This window comes from Tribolium madens, unplaced genomic scaffold (assembly GCF_015345945.1).
Source record: "Tribolium madens isolate multiple individuals breed KSU strain unplaced genomic scaffold, Tmad_KSU_1.1 Scaffold_91;HRSCAF=231;Tcas5.2_LG7, whole genome shotgun sequence".
Taxonomy (NCBI): Eukaryota; Metazoa; Arthropoda; class Insecta; order Coleoptera; family Tenebrionidae; genus Tribolium; species Tribolium madens.
Window position 1 is genome coordinate 748,688 of NW_025401063.1, and position 12,915 is coordinate 761,602.

Here is a 12,915-nt window from a genome sequence, read left to right on the forward strand (position 1 = left end):
TGTACCTCATTTTAGGTTGAGTTCAACAACACATGTTACAACTTCACAATAATAGTATAAATATAAGTACAATATTTTATTAATTATTACTATCATTTTTTGGGCGTGAAACGTGAAAGCAACGTTTTTCTTTTACGACACTGGAAAACGATAACACTATACCACGTGGCTGTTCAGTTATTGCATTTACTTTAATTTTCGACACAACCGTTGAAAATGATTGAAAAGCAGACGAATTATATTTTACTTATAACATTTAATAAATATCAAGACATTGACTTACCTGTTAAAAACGATTGGACAGCTAATAAAWCACAAACGCCTTCTATGCAAACGCCACCGACAAGTAAAAAGGGAAACTGAATTATCGACCGAAACAGCGCCGCGCGCGATCCTGGTCTAGATGGCGCCATCCATATTATCGTTTCAAGGCCATCTGAATCAAAAAGCTGCGCTTTTTAATTTTATAAATTAATTTTATCRACGACTATTGTACAGAGTGGTTATAAATGATTTTCATATAGCCAGCTTTGGAATTTTTTTGCATGTAACTTTATTTGTACCACTCTACTTTTTTGAAAGCTCTAGTTCTGTCATTAGTGTCACTTATAAATTGTTAATTAAATGTTTATTGTTTCAACTAATTTCCAATAATAATAATTGATAATAATGTATACTTTGGAAGAAAACAAGTTTATAATTGAAGTTTATTTTCGAAGTGGACGCTTAGTAAACGGCGATTTTTTAATTTTGAGTTACAACAAGTAGGTACCCCTATTTTCGTAAAGCAGCATTTTTTATTTTACATGGAAAATTCACAGCTGGCTAGATGAAAATCATTTATAACCARTCTGTATAAGAGAAAATCAGCCGCCAATAGATAGATGGTACTAAAACATCAATGTTTTCCCCATTTGAATAGTTTACAGTTGATGTGCCAGATCTCTCTCTCTCTTTTTGTGTGTTAAAAATAAGTAATTAAATATATTTAAAGAGTTTAAGTACCAAAAACCTCCATATTAATTAATCTATAACCATGAGAAGTCGTCACACAATAAATAAGCATATTTTCACGATCGCTTGGATAAGTCTTAAGACATATTTTATTTGTGATTTGTTGAATTTTGCAAAATTGATCTAGTTGTATTAGGTCATGTACATTTAAAAAAGTTTTCAAATAAATTTGGAAACAAGTTTGTTTAATAATTTTGAGAACACCAAATTTTTGTAAAATCAAAAACGTGTATTGATTTTGCGCCAACATGCGCCAAACTGAGACTTCTTGGAAACTGTTCTTTACACTCTGTGTTACCGATTAAAACAAAAATCAGCTGCGTAAACCTGCGAGTTTAGTAATAATAATGTCTAATTCTTTGAAGTAAGGTAGATACAAGAAAGTTTTTTTTCTTGTAAATGGTAATTCAAACACTATTTTTTTTTAGTTTCTTTTCTAGGAAAATATGTTTGCCGTGGTAAAAAATAATTTTAGTTGTTCCAAGCTCTATTGGTATTACCACGTGTTCTCTCCTATTGAATTAACAACTATATAACATTAAAAGGGTTGTTCGAAAAATGTTATTTTTAGTCTAGATTGAATGTAAAAGCCTAAAATTCTATACAAAACTAGTTCTTCAGGTGTCTTATTTAATATAAAGATTTTTTCAAGTTTTTGCCGTTTTCATGCTAGTTTCGACCACTGTGCGACGCGGCGACGTTTGGCGGGATTTTGACGGAATTTTGTGACAACTTAAAAGTTTTATTTAATCTGTCACCTAACGTTTTGTAGGAGTATTTTTTTGTTTATAATAATAATGAGCCTCCCACATAGTTTTTGCAATGAGGTACAAAGCAAAAAAGACACAACTTTGGTGTCTTTTTTAATAATTTTGTTGGCTAATTCCGACTGTTCTTTCAAATTCTTGGTCAAAATGAGCATATCATCGGTGATTTTCTGTTGCAAACCCTCGTGGAAGTTCAAAACTTGGTTCAAATCGCTCGTTTCGGGGACGTTGCGGTGTCTCACACACTGCAAGCTTCACAATTACCGTAAATGGGGCCAATAAGGGGACACCACAGACCTAGGAGACTTCCGAAGCAATTCTGTGTCGTTTTCCGGCGGATATTTACTAGTAGTGATCCCCAATTCGGCCTTAATGGCCGCGATACGGCCCTGGTACACCAAAAGAAACTCGTAATTGGGGCTTAAAGTCCCCGTTTAGTGAAATTTGGGGGTTTTTGGGGCCACTTACTCTGACGTTTTTTTCACTTCCTGGTACATGTCTTCGAGACTTTCCACGTATTTGGGCATACGATCGTCGTCTTTTTGCTTGCTTTTGCACATGAGCTCGCATTTGGCCAAAAGACGGAGCAAGTTCACCTCCTGACGTGATAGCCCCATTTGAGACACAAAAACACGCTAATGGAGCCACGTGGAGCACTATTTCGTCAAAATTACGACAAACATTCGCCCAATCACCTCATTTTAATAACATCGACGTGTTTATTTGATATTTGACAAATAAAAGTGAGGTTAGGTATCGATAATTCTACCCAAAACCCTAAATTACTTAAATTGGACATTTTTGTCGATTATTTAAAGTAAAACTATATTAAAACAATCGCCGTCCTAAAAGAATTATTCTTATTTCGTGGGTTTGGGCATTTTTTGAGTTTCCGCTAGCGTTTTAACCTGGGGAAATTTCGTGACACAGTAATTTGAGGTGGTAGCACACTGATAGCTCTTTCCAAAGGTGCCTTGATTTTTTAGTCTTTTCGGTATTTTTTTTTTAACTATTTTTTTATATAAAAAATATTTTGTTATGTTCAGTCTTTTAGTGTGTTTTTAGGTGTATTTATTTTACTTTATTTAGTAAAAAAATGTTATTTTGGCGTAGTCACTACAAAAAATCATATATGAAAAAATCGCCCTGTCATCTGTCAAAAACCTAACCTTGAATTTTTCAAAACTTAAAACGTTATATTCTCGATCAAAACCTGATGTGTGGGCAAAAACGCCCCAAAAATCGCATTATTTCCCTCACAACCCCCCAATTATGGACGAATTAAGCAATAAATTGAATTCAAGAAACCCAATTGTGGCCATTCAAATTGCCTCAAAACTGGCAAAAATTGTGAAAAACCGCCAAAGTGACGATATTTTAGACGTACCGGAGTTCAAATTCTTGAAAGAAAACTGTCTCAATGGGAATATTTTAGCAGCTAAGGCGATTTTACAAATCGTGGAAGGGGCCCCCAACTTGGCCAAATCACTCATAACCGACTTTATCACCCTGATAACAACAACAAGGTAGGGGAGGGGACCCAAGGGGGCTATTTCACGCCAGTTTGTTTCAGGTTTTCCCCAAATGTGGCGTTTTTAATCAATCATTTACTAATGGGGGGCAACGAACACAAATCGTATAATATGCAGGTGCCCCAACACCCCTTCTTGGTAATGCTGAAAGAGGACCCAAACTCGTGGAGGGCGATTTTTCGCGAACTTAGTTTCAGTTACAGAGAAAATCCCAAGTAATAATTAATTATAATTACCAATTAATTTACTAATTATTTCTAGAACAATTTCACATTACAATGAGTTACACAAAGCGGTGTTTTTGTTCGTTTTGTGTGACCCAAACGGTGGAAATTTCCCAACTTTCAAGCAAAAACTATGGAATTTTGTAATTAAAAATAACACCGAATTAATTAATTGCTTATTATCGTGGATGCAAGTGAGTAATTTGTCCCCAATTACAATTAATTAATTAATACAATTATTAGTTCGAAAACAAGGACACCATCGAGATAAATTCCGAGTTTTTGGGGGAATTACTTCCTGATGTTTTCCCACAAGATTTGCTAATTTTGTGGCAAATTTCCTCACTTTCCCAATTAATTAAACATAATTACGACCCACGAGAAATAATTTACAATATTTCTGAAACGCTAGACAAAGTCACTAATTTAATTATTTTAAATCCAATTTTATTAATTCTGTCAAAGTCAATTAATTTGTGCTCGGGTGTGTTTCTATTGCCACTATTGCAATTAATTAAATTAATTATTGTCAAATCGCAGTGTGATTTAATTACGTCAAATGTAATTAAATCGGTGTTGTTACAATGGATGTCAAGTCCATCTGATTTAATTTCAGATAATTTAAAATTAATTAATGAAATTTTTGCGTTACTTGAAACCGATGAAAAAAATCTGACACGACTTCGGGGATTCACAAAACTGTATAAAAATCACCAAAATTTAATAATTACCAATAGTGATGTTTATTTTTCGTTGCAAACTTACATTATTTTGGAGCAATGTCGGAATCTGCAAGATTTGGTTGTGTTCTTGGATAAGTTGGGTAAAACCCCTGATTTTTTTCTTTTAAAATTCTACAATTTTCTACTCGGTTTATTCTTGACCGAATTTGAGACCCCCTTAATCGCCTCAAAAGTCTTCGATTTGCTCCTCAAATGCACTTTCCTCAAATCCTCAAATCTCCTCACTGTCATTCTTTACAAATTGACAAAAACGACCGATTCACACCTCCATCTCAAACTCCTCAAAGCGCTCCCGAAATTGGCGACGAAAGACAACCTCCAAGTGATAATCGCCACAATTCAAGCCCTAAATCGGGGCCCCAATCACCTCAAAACTTTCAGTACGAGTCTCATGTTCGAATTGTGGACCAGCGATAATAAGATTTATCCGTATTTGGAGCAACTCCTAGTGGCCCCCTGGCAGCCCCCTTGTCACAAAAGTGAGTTTTATGTGACACGGGCCCACATTTTGAGGGAATTGTGTGCACGCAAACCCGAATTGTATGGTAAAGACATGGTGGCTCATTTATCGCGCCTCTTGAACGAGTGTCATGCCCCCGAGGGGGCTGTCGCGGCGGGGGTGGCCATCGAGGGGATTAGAGAATTGTGCAAGTCGGAGATTATCGATGCGGTGACCACGTGGGGGACCCTAGAGCCGATTTTTAGACACGAAACGAGAATTCCTGTGATAAAAAGGTAAAAAAACCAGTTTTGGGGGGTTTACCGATTCTCACATTTCAGTCTGTGTGGGCTCCTAGGGGAAGTCCCGAGTCTGTCGTATTCCGACGAAAATCCCGAATTTTGTGACGAAGTTGTGCGAAAATTATGGCAGTTTTTAGTCGGGGATCACGAGGATGCGGTTTGGAAGGGGGCTTTGGAGGCTTTGAGTCACTTCACAGTCGAGCAAATCGTGGGGGAAATCCCTGAAGACTTCCTCGACGAGGAATTGAGCGTTTTGCGCAAGTCTGGGGGCGCAATTCCCGGTAATTCCCCCACACGTTTGACCATTAAATTAGTGTTTTTTTAGGGACTTGTTGGGTGGTTTTTTTGAAGAGTTGTCCCCGCGCCAAGCTTCACATTGTCGGTGATTTTTTAATCAAATTGGTCTCGATTGAGATTTCGCAATATTTGAAGTTTGTTTATCAAGTGAAAGGGGCGCGGGAGCCCGTCGATTACTCCTATTTGCCGGTAAATAGTGTCGTGAGGGGGCTTTCGAGCTATGTTAAGGCGAAGGTGCTCAAATGGAAGACAGATATTTACAAAGAGGTTTATTTGGAATGTTTGAGGGTTTTGAGTGAGGAGTATAGTAAGCCTTTGCCCCCGTTAGACTGGTGTTTCCTCCAAGAGTTATTCCACGAGAAGGAAACCAAGTATTTTTGTATTAGTATAGCCGCACACCAGGTGGTGCTTTCGGGCACGGCGAGACGGTTTATCGTCAATTATATCGAAGCAATGGATTTGACAAAGGTGAGTAATACAATAATTACTTACATGAGAGTGGAAAATCACATTTTCGGGGCACAATTTTCGTTGAGTTTGAATTTAAAATGGCGGTTGACATTTGGTGGGATTTTGGGTGGCAATGGTTGGTAATGCCAAATTCACTCAATTAATACACAAAATTATGAAATAATCGATTGTTGCGATACAAAACGGCCGATTTGTCTTGTTTCTAACTCGAAATGATTTTTTTGGTGTGTTTTATTTACAATTTTACCACTTTTTGTCAAATTTAAAGTGGCGTTGACATTCGTGGGGACTTTGGTTCAGCAGTTGGCAATCCTGAATCATTACAAAAAAAAAAACAAATATTCAGAATTATGCAAAAAAAACAGTTATTGTTGTTATTAAGAGAGTACAGTATCTCTGATTTGTCTTCAATTCATTAATTGTGGCAAAAAAGTCGGGTTATGTGTGCATTTGGATTTAACAATAAAAACATACCTGAGGGCCCACTAATCTGAAAAAATCGCATCTTTAGGCACAATCAATGATATTTTTATTATTTTGTGTTTAATTTCTCGTTTGTGGGGACTTTGGTTCAGTGGTTGGCAACACAGACTCACAAATAAAACAATTCAGTGAACAAATTATTTATGAAATAATCGATTATTACAATACAAAGCGGCTGATTTCTCTTCTTCCCAGCTTGAAATGATTTTTTAGGTGTGCTTTTTACCACTTTTTGAATTCAAATTTAAAATGGCATTTGACATTTGTGGGGACTTTGATTCAGCAGTTGGCAATGCTGAATCATTACAAAAAATCAAAAATATTTAAAATTATGTAAAAAAAAACAATTATTGTTGTTATTCAGAGAGTACCTTCGATTTACCTTCAATTAATTAATTGTGACAAAAAAAAGTCGGGTTATGTGTTCACTTGGATTTAACAATGCCAAAAACATACCTGAGGGCCCACTAAACTGAAAAAATCACATTTTTAGGCACAATAAAGGCTATTTTTATTATTTTGTGTTTAATTTGTCGTTTGTGGGGACTTTGGTTGAGTGGTTGGTAACACAGAATCACGAATAAAACATAATTCAAATTATTTATGAAATAATCGATTGTTACAATACAAAACGACCGATTTGTCTTGTTCCCAACCCGAAATAATTTTTTAGGTGTGCTTTATTTACAATTTTACTACTTTTTGAATCAAATTTAAAATGGCGCTTGACATTTGTGGGGACTTTGATTCAGCAGTTGGCAATGCTGAATCTTTACCAAAAAAATCAAAAATAGTCAAAATTGTGCAAAAAAAAAAAAACAGTTATTGTTGTCGATTTGGCTTCAATTCATTAACTGTGACAAAAAAGTCGGGTTATGTGTGCACTTGTGTTCAACAAAAAAACATGAAAACCACAAAAAAATTGTACGTGGGGGCCACTAATCTGCAAGAATCACACCTAGGCACAATCAACAATTTTTCATTACTTTTTTTGAGTTTAACTTATCATTTGTAGGGACTTTGGTTCAGCAGTTGGCACCACCTCTTGGCGCGAAATTCAAACCATTTAATTTTTTTCCAGGAAAACGACGTTTTGCACATTTACACCCACTTGCAACACCTCGCAAACAGCGTCCAACCCTTCACTTTGCGTCCATTCCTCGAGAAAACCATCACAACAAGTGTTGATTTATTCGAAAAGGGAAACGAAAAACAATTAAACGAAATACTAATCCACTTAAAAAACACTTTACGTAATAGAGAGATACAAGAGGCTAATAAAATCGTAATTGCACAAATAATAAGCGACATTTTCGCCGAAACTCCAATCACATCAAAGGTAAAACATTAGAAAAAAGTCAAAACGTTAATTTTTCTCGCAGTTATTTCAAGTTTTGCTCGACTGTGTTGTCCATTTCCCCATGAAATGCATCAACGATTTATCCTCACCGAAAATGGTCAAAGAAATACGAAGTGAATGGTTCAAAAAAGCGATAAAAATTCGCACTTCTTTGGCTTTAATCACTCAGGAAGCCCCTTTAAACCTCCTCAACGATTTAATCGAACATGGTCATAAATTCCCGTAATTATCAATTAATCAATCAATTAAAAAAATCGTAATTCTTTCATTACAGTGACAGAAATTTCATGTTTGCAAGCCTGACTCAAGTGTTTCAAAAACACCAAAACAACACCGAATGTGTCCTATGGCTGTTGGAACTCCTCGGTCAAATCCAAGCAACTCCCGGGGAAACCCACTTCTTAAGCGATGTTTTTCTCCTCGCTACGCTCGTTTTCTCCGGCCATTTTGCCCTTGATGACGGTGAGAAAATGTACGAAACGTTCCCTCGGGCCATTGCGACGCTTTTGGACGTCAATCATTGGAGTATTTGTGTGCCACAGGTCAGGACTCAATTTTTTTGAAAAATTTTGAAGTGAAATTTCAGGCCCTTGAGTGGTTTTCCCACATGTCTACGTCACAAATTCCAAACCGGGACGTTTTTTTGTCCAGTTTGAAGTGTCTGAGACACGAATTGGAGTTTTGCAAAAACATGAAATGGGTAAAATACCTAAATCTCGAATGTGAGTCAGACTGAAGTCTCGTTATCGGCAAGAGAGACAGTTAGGGATGTGGGGCGTGAGTCCGAGACAGCCAAAACCTCGTCTTCGTGGGGGCACGGGTGTAATCTTGTCGGGTCCAATAAATTCTTGTTTTTCTCTTGGGGTGGTTTTTGTCGATGGGGGGTCCGATTTGGGGACGATTTTCGACTATTGTAAGCCTTGAGGAGCTTCGAGGCATCGACTAGTTTCAGTAAAAGTCGATTATACTGTTGGTATTCCTCGTCCCCAAAGGGGCTGGGGTCGTGTCTCGCGTGCTCGTATAAATCGCAGAATTGGTGTATGAGGCGTTGCCCACTGCCGTTCAAGGGGGCTGCCAGGGTCGTCAAGAGATACGCCCGGAGATTCTCACTCGGGTGTCTGTAAAACCCACTATCCTGTCTCGTAATTTCCGCCTCTGAAACAACGGGGAATTACCCAAAATGGGGGCTGTTTTCGCTCTCTCACCCAAAGTTTTGACGTCGTCGACGGCCTTGAGGCGGTAGTAGTGTGCAGGGATTTGCTGTCCGGGGTACACGATATACCGAGGGTCCTTTTTGCTTATCAAAAGGGGGTCGCAGATGACCCGGGGGATCACATCGATTCGGCGCTCGATTTCGCGTTTCAGGACCTGAAATCGGGGTTAGAAATGTGTGGGAAAAACAGGGGGACGTACCTTGGGGCCGTCGTGCCCGATCGGGACATGGGGGCCCCGTCGAGAGCGCAACGCAAACCGCATTATTTGTCTCTTGGCGAAAATAAACAACAAGATGAAGGTTAAGACACCCAAACCGATGATAATCACGACTGTGACCCCGGATAACTCCTCGGACATGTTTTTGGGGCGCGTGAGGCGCTCGGCCTGGGCAGGCATCGAGACAAGGGGGCCCGCAATTTATTGTACACGATAATTACACCTCAATTGCATTCTTTTCACTAATTAATGACTTGTTTGTTAAAATTTACGACATAATTAATGTCAAAAAGTGACAAGTGACACTATTGACGTTTGCCTAACTTCACATCACTGTTATTGTCACTGAATAAAATTAATTTAGCTTTTATTAAACAATTTCGTTGTGTTTTTTACCAAATTGTGTGATTGTTAACCAGTGTAATTATTTTATGAATAAACAATTGTGTTTTTAGAGTTTTCACTTGATCGCCCCTTAGTGCCTAACTTCACACCATTGATAAAAAATCGTTTTGCTCCTGTCAAACACTGATTTTCCTTCAAAAAACGAGTTATTTTGTATTAATTTGATGTTAATTATGTCGGAGATGGTCGAGGGTGACACTCCCGAGAGTAGCGGGACGGAAAACCACGTGAAAAAGTACGAGATTTCCCCCAATTTGGAGGAAAAACTCCGGGACGTCCCCGAAGCCCTGTCCTACATCAAACATCTAGAAAAACAGCTGCGAAAGCACAAGAAAAAGCTGAAAAAAATCCGGGCGAAATTGAAGGTTAGATTTGTATCCCACGTTGGTCGTGAAAAATTTGTCGCCCACGTTGGCTGTGATTAATTGACATTTGACAGGTGGTGAAACGTCACGATGTAAGTACGCAAACCGAGACGAAAACCATCACGGAGGAGATCACCGAAGCGGCGGAATTGGCCACACAAAACGCCGGTTTTGTGTACGATGAAACGTGTGGATTGTATTACGACTCGAACACTGGCTATTACTACAATGCGGTAATTAATTAAATTAAATTGAATTTGAAATTAAATTAGTTAATTAGGAGTATGGGTTGTACTACGAGCCGAGTACAGGGACCTACATGACCTACAAACCAGAGACGAACACGTACGAGTTTCATTCGCGTGTTGCCGTTCCGCGGGAAATTCAAATTAAACGAAAAAAGAAATGTAAGGATGAGTCAAAAGTGAGTGTTTTAACCGGTTTTTGGCGTATTAATGCGATTTGGGGGTGATTTTAGGTAAACATTTCTTCCGATTTGGGGCATTTAACGAGTTGCTTCAATTCTTTGACCATTAATTATGGTACGTATGAGTAAAACAATGTTATTTCTAGGCCTCGAAATGCGTCAAATTGGACAACGACACGTCACGACCGGAAACGGAAGAGGGGGAATGCTCCGGAAGTACCACCGATGATGACACTAATTCTGACACAAGTGGTACTTTTTTTTCTTTTTTTTTCGTAATTTTAATCAATGAAAGTTACTAGAATCGATTTTAGGGTTTTTTCTTGTTGTAGATTTATCTAAGCAGTGGCCGCCCTGTATGAGAATAATCGTAGAACAGTCTCAAGTACCAAAAATCAAAATTGGTTCCTTACACATTGTGACGTTTGAAGGTTACTTTTTATTTTTTTATTTTTTTTTATTATTATTATTTTTTTCGAAGGTGGTACTTTGGGTCGTGAAGGTACCCACTCTATTGTCCTCCCCGACATAAATATAAGTAAAAGTCACTTGAAATTTACTTACGACTCGGAGAAAGGTACCTATCACGTGACTGATTTGGGTTCGCGTAATGGTACCATTTTGAATGGTAAACGAATCAGTACCTCGAAACAGGAAAGTAGTGCTTTGGAGGTACCACATGGGAGTCGAATTCAAGTTGGTTCGGTGGTACTCCTGTGTCACGTCCATGACGGGTACAAAACTTGTGGTCATTGTGAACCAGGTTTGGTTCAAAGTACCGAAAGTACGACGCGTGTTTTACCCCCAATTTTTTCTAATGTCACACTTGTAGAAAAAATTGAAGTTAAGTCAAAAGCCACAAAAAGTGAACAACATAAAAATGAGTTGAAAAAGTTGCGTAAAAAATTCGGTGTAAGTCTCTATGAGGAAAGTGGTAGTAAGTTAGCGTCCGGTTATACCGACCGAGCACAAAAACGGCGCGAAACTGTCGGAAGTCAAAATCCGCATGAGAAAACGGAAATTGCGTCACTAGACGAGTAAGTGACTTTTTTGCACTGGTTTTTTTTGGGTTGATTTTTTGGGTTTAGGTCAATTCCGGCGCAGAATAAAGGGTTTAAAATGTTGGAGAAGATGGGGTGGAAGGAGGGGCAATCGTTGGGGAAGGACAGTCAAGGGTTGTTGGAACCAGTGAGTTTGGGGGATTTTGTTTTTTTTTTAGTAAGTTGTGATTTAGGTGAGGTTGGTATCGAATCCGGGGACTTCCGGGATGGGGAGTGGCGATGCAGTCGTTGCGGATCAGTACGATAAAAATAAACAGATAATTTGGAAGAAGACACAAGAAAGGTTCAAAAAATTGCCAACGACCAGTGTTTTTGAAGAGTCTGATTGATATTTGTGTTTTTAGTTAATTTGTTGTAAATATTTTTATAAATAAATTATTTTTTTACAAATTTTAAGTGATTCAAGGTCGTTACTTTTGTGTACTTATTTCTGACACCTCCTGTATAATAGTGCATGTCTAGTGTCGCTCAGTTTATATCACAAAATTTTGACAGACAAAATTAACTGCAATTCAATTTTTATTTTTTTTTATCTAAGATTTTGATTTTGTGGTTTATTAAAAAAAAAAAAATTCTGGAAAGTAACATTTTTTTCAATTAAAATTCAGACTACAAATTTAGTGCACTTATTTCTACTACTCCCTATATAAAGTGTGGCTCGGTATACCGGGTGAATAAAAAATATGGAACCAAACGTTTTCGCTTAAACTATTTATTTTTTGGAAAAACTAATTGATTAATGATAAAGTACTACAAAAATGTGATGTTTTATAAAGAATAAAATTTTTCGAATTTTTTTTTGTTTTTGAGTTTTACAATTTTTTTTGTTTTTTTTAAATGGCGACTCAATAATTTTTTTCATAAAGGTTATAATCTAAGGATCACAACTATCTACTTTATATTTAATATTTTCAAAAAAAAATACATAAATTGCAATTTTGACAAAAAAATTGCAAACTCAAAAACTTTAAATATGATTACATTTTTATATTGCTTTAATATTAATTATTATTTTCTGGAGGCAGATGATTAAAAAAAACGCGTGGTTCCACACTTTATATTCACCCTGTATAAAAAATTGTAGGGGAGACGAGGAAAAAATGCAGTTATTAAGAGAAGCACTTAGACTAGTTGAGTAAATGTCATTGATGATTGATGATGCTTTTTTTGGCTCGAAACCTCGCCGATAAAACACTACTTCAAATTGATTTTTAGAATAGTATAAAAAAATCTGAAAAAAATAGCAGATCTTGCTAAAACTGCTGAAATTGAAAAGCAGAAAATAGAAATGAATTTTTTACTCAAAGTTTACACAAATTGTGGTTTTGAGAGATTTGACAATAATAGCAATTTCTAAATTAAACAATTGTAAAATTTTACTAGAAAAAAAGAGGAATAAATCACGACATACCATGTGAATAAAAAGTATGGAACCAAACGTTTTCTGCTTAAACTATTTATTTTTTGAAAAAACTAATTGATGAGTGATAAAGTACTATAAAAATGTGATGATTTATCAAGAATAAAATTTTTCGAAATTTTTTTTTGTTTTTGAGTTCTACAAAAAAAAATATTTTTTTAAATGGCAACCCAC

At 36.8% G+C, this 12,915-nt stretch overlaps 4 protein-coding genes across 8 annotated transcripts; 2 read left to right on the forward strand and 2 right to left on the reverse strand.

Annotated features, from left to right (window-relative positions):
• Positions 1–38: 38 nt before the first annotated feature.
• Positions 39–2,839, reverse strand: LOC123011948 (vesicle transport protein USE1-like). 4 transcript variants are annotated; one of them, XM_044409673.1, is made up of 3 exons: positions 2,250–2,838; positions 2,046–2,170; positions 39–436 (listed from the first exon to the last, which is right to left on the reverse strand). In XM_044409673.1, exons 1-3 carry the CDS (start codon positions 2,396–2,398, stop codon positions 267–269), a joined length of 444 nt encoding a protein of 147 aa, XP_044265608.1. In that variant the 5' UTR covers positions 2,399–2,838; the 3' UTR covers positions 39–266. The 4 variants fall into 4 exon arrangements, with proteins under 4 accessions (XP_044265608.1, XP_044265610.1, XP_044265607.1 ...); XM_044409675.1 differs by having other exon boundaries at positions 293–436; positions 2,046–2,201; positions 2,250–2,839; XM_044409672.1 differs by lacking the exon at positions 39–436 and adding an exon at positions 729–2,033 and having other exon boundaries at positions 2,079–2,201; positions 2,250–2,829.
• LOC123011943 lies at positions 2,719–8,492 on the forward strand. Its single transcript, XM_044409667.1, has 10 exons — positions 2,719–3,307; positions 3,355–3,528; positions 3,575–3,731; positions 3,781–5,015; positions 5,061–5,302; positions 5,347–5,786; positions 7,354–7,611; positions 7,655–7,854; positions 7,907–8,174; positions 8,219–8,492. Exons 1-10 carry the CDS (start codon positions 3,054–3,056, stop codon positions 8,366–8,368), a joined length of 3,378 nt encoding a protein of 1,125 aa, XP_044265602.1. The 5' UTR covers positions 2,719–3,053; the 3' UTR covers positions 8,369–8,492.
• LOC123011947 (protein C1orf43 homolog) lies at positions 7,505–9,410 on the reverse strand. Its single transcript, XM_044409671.1, has 3 exons — positions 9,046–9,410; positions 8,838–9,000; positions 7,505–8,787 (listed from the first exon to the last, which is right to left on the reverse strand). Exons 1-3 carry the CDS (start codon positions 9,241–9,243, stop codon positions 8,360–8,362), a joined length of 789 nt encoding a protein of 262 aa, XP_044265606.1. The 5' UTR covers positions 9,244–9,410; the 3' UTR covers positions 7,505–8,359.
• On the forward strand, positions 8,624–11,721 carry LOC123011945 (angiogenic factor with G patch and FHA domains 1). Of its 2 annotated transcripts, XM_044409669.1 has the most exons (10): positions 8,624–9,465; positions 9,519–9,833; positions 9,908–10,066; positions 10,114–10,257; positions 10,407–10,512; positions 10,593–10,691; positions 10,742–11,044; positions 11,093–11,297; positions 11,349–11,448; positions 11,495–11,721. In XM_044409669.1, exons 2-10 carry the CDS (start codon positions 9,633–9,635, stop codon positions 11,648–11,650), a joined length of 1,473 nt encoding a protein of 490 aa, XP_044265604.1. In that variant the 5' UTR covers positions 8,624–9,465; positions 9,519–9,632; the 3' UTR covers positions 11,651–11,721. The 2 variants fall into 2 exon arrangements, with proteins under 2 accessions (XP_044265604.1, XP_044265605.1); XM_044409670.1 differs by lacking the exon at positions 8,624–9,465 and having other exon boundaries at positions 9,511–9,833.
• Positions 11,722–12,915: the final 1,194 nt, after the last annotated feature.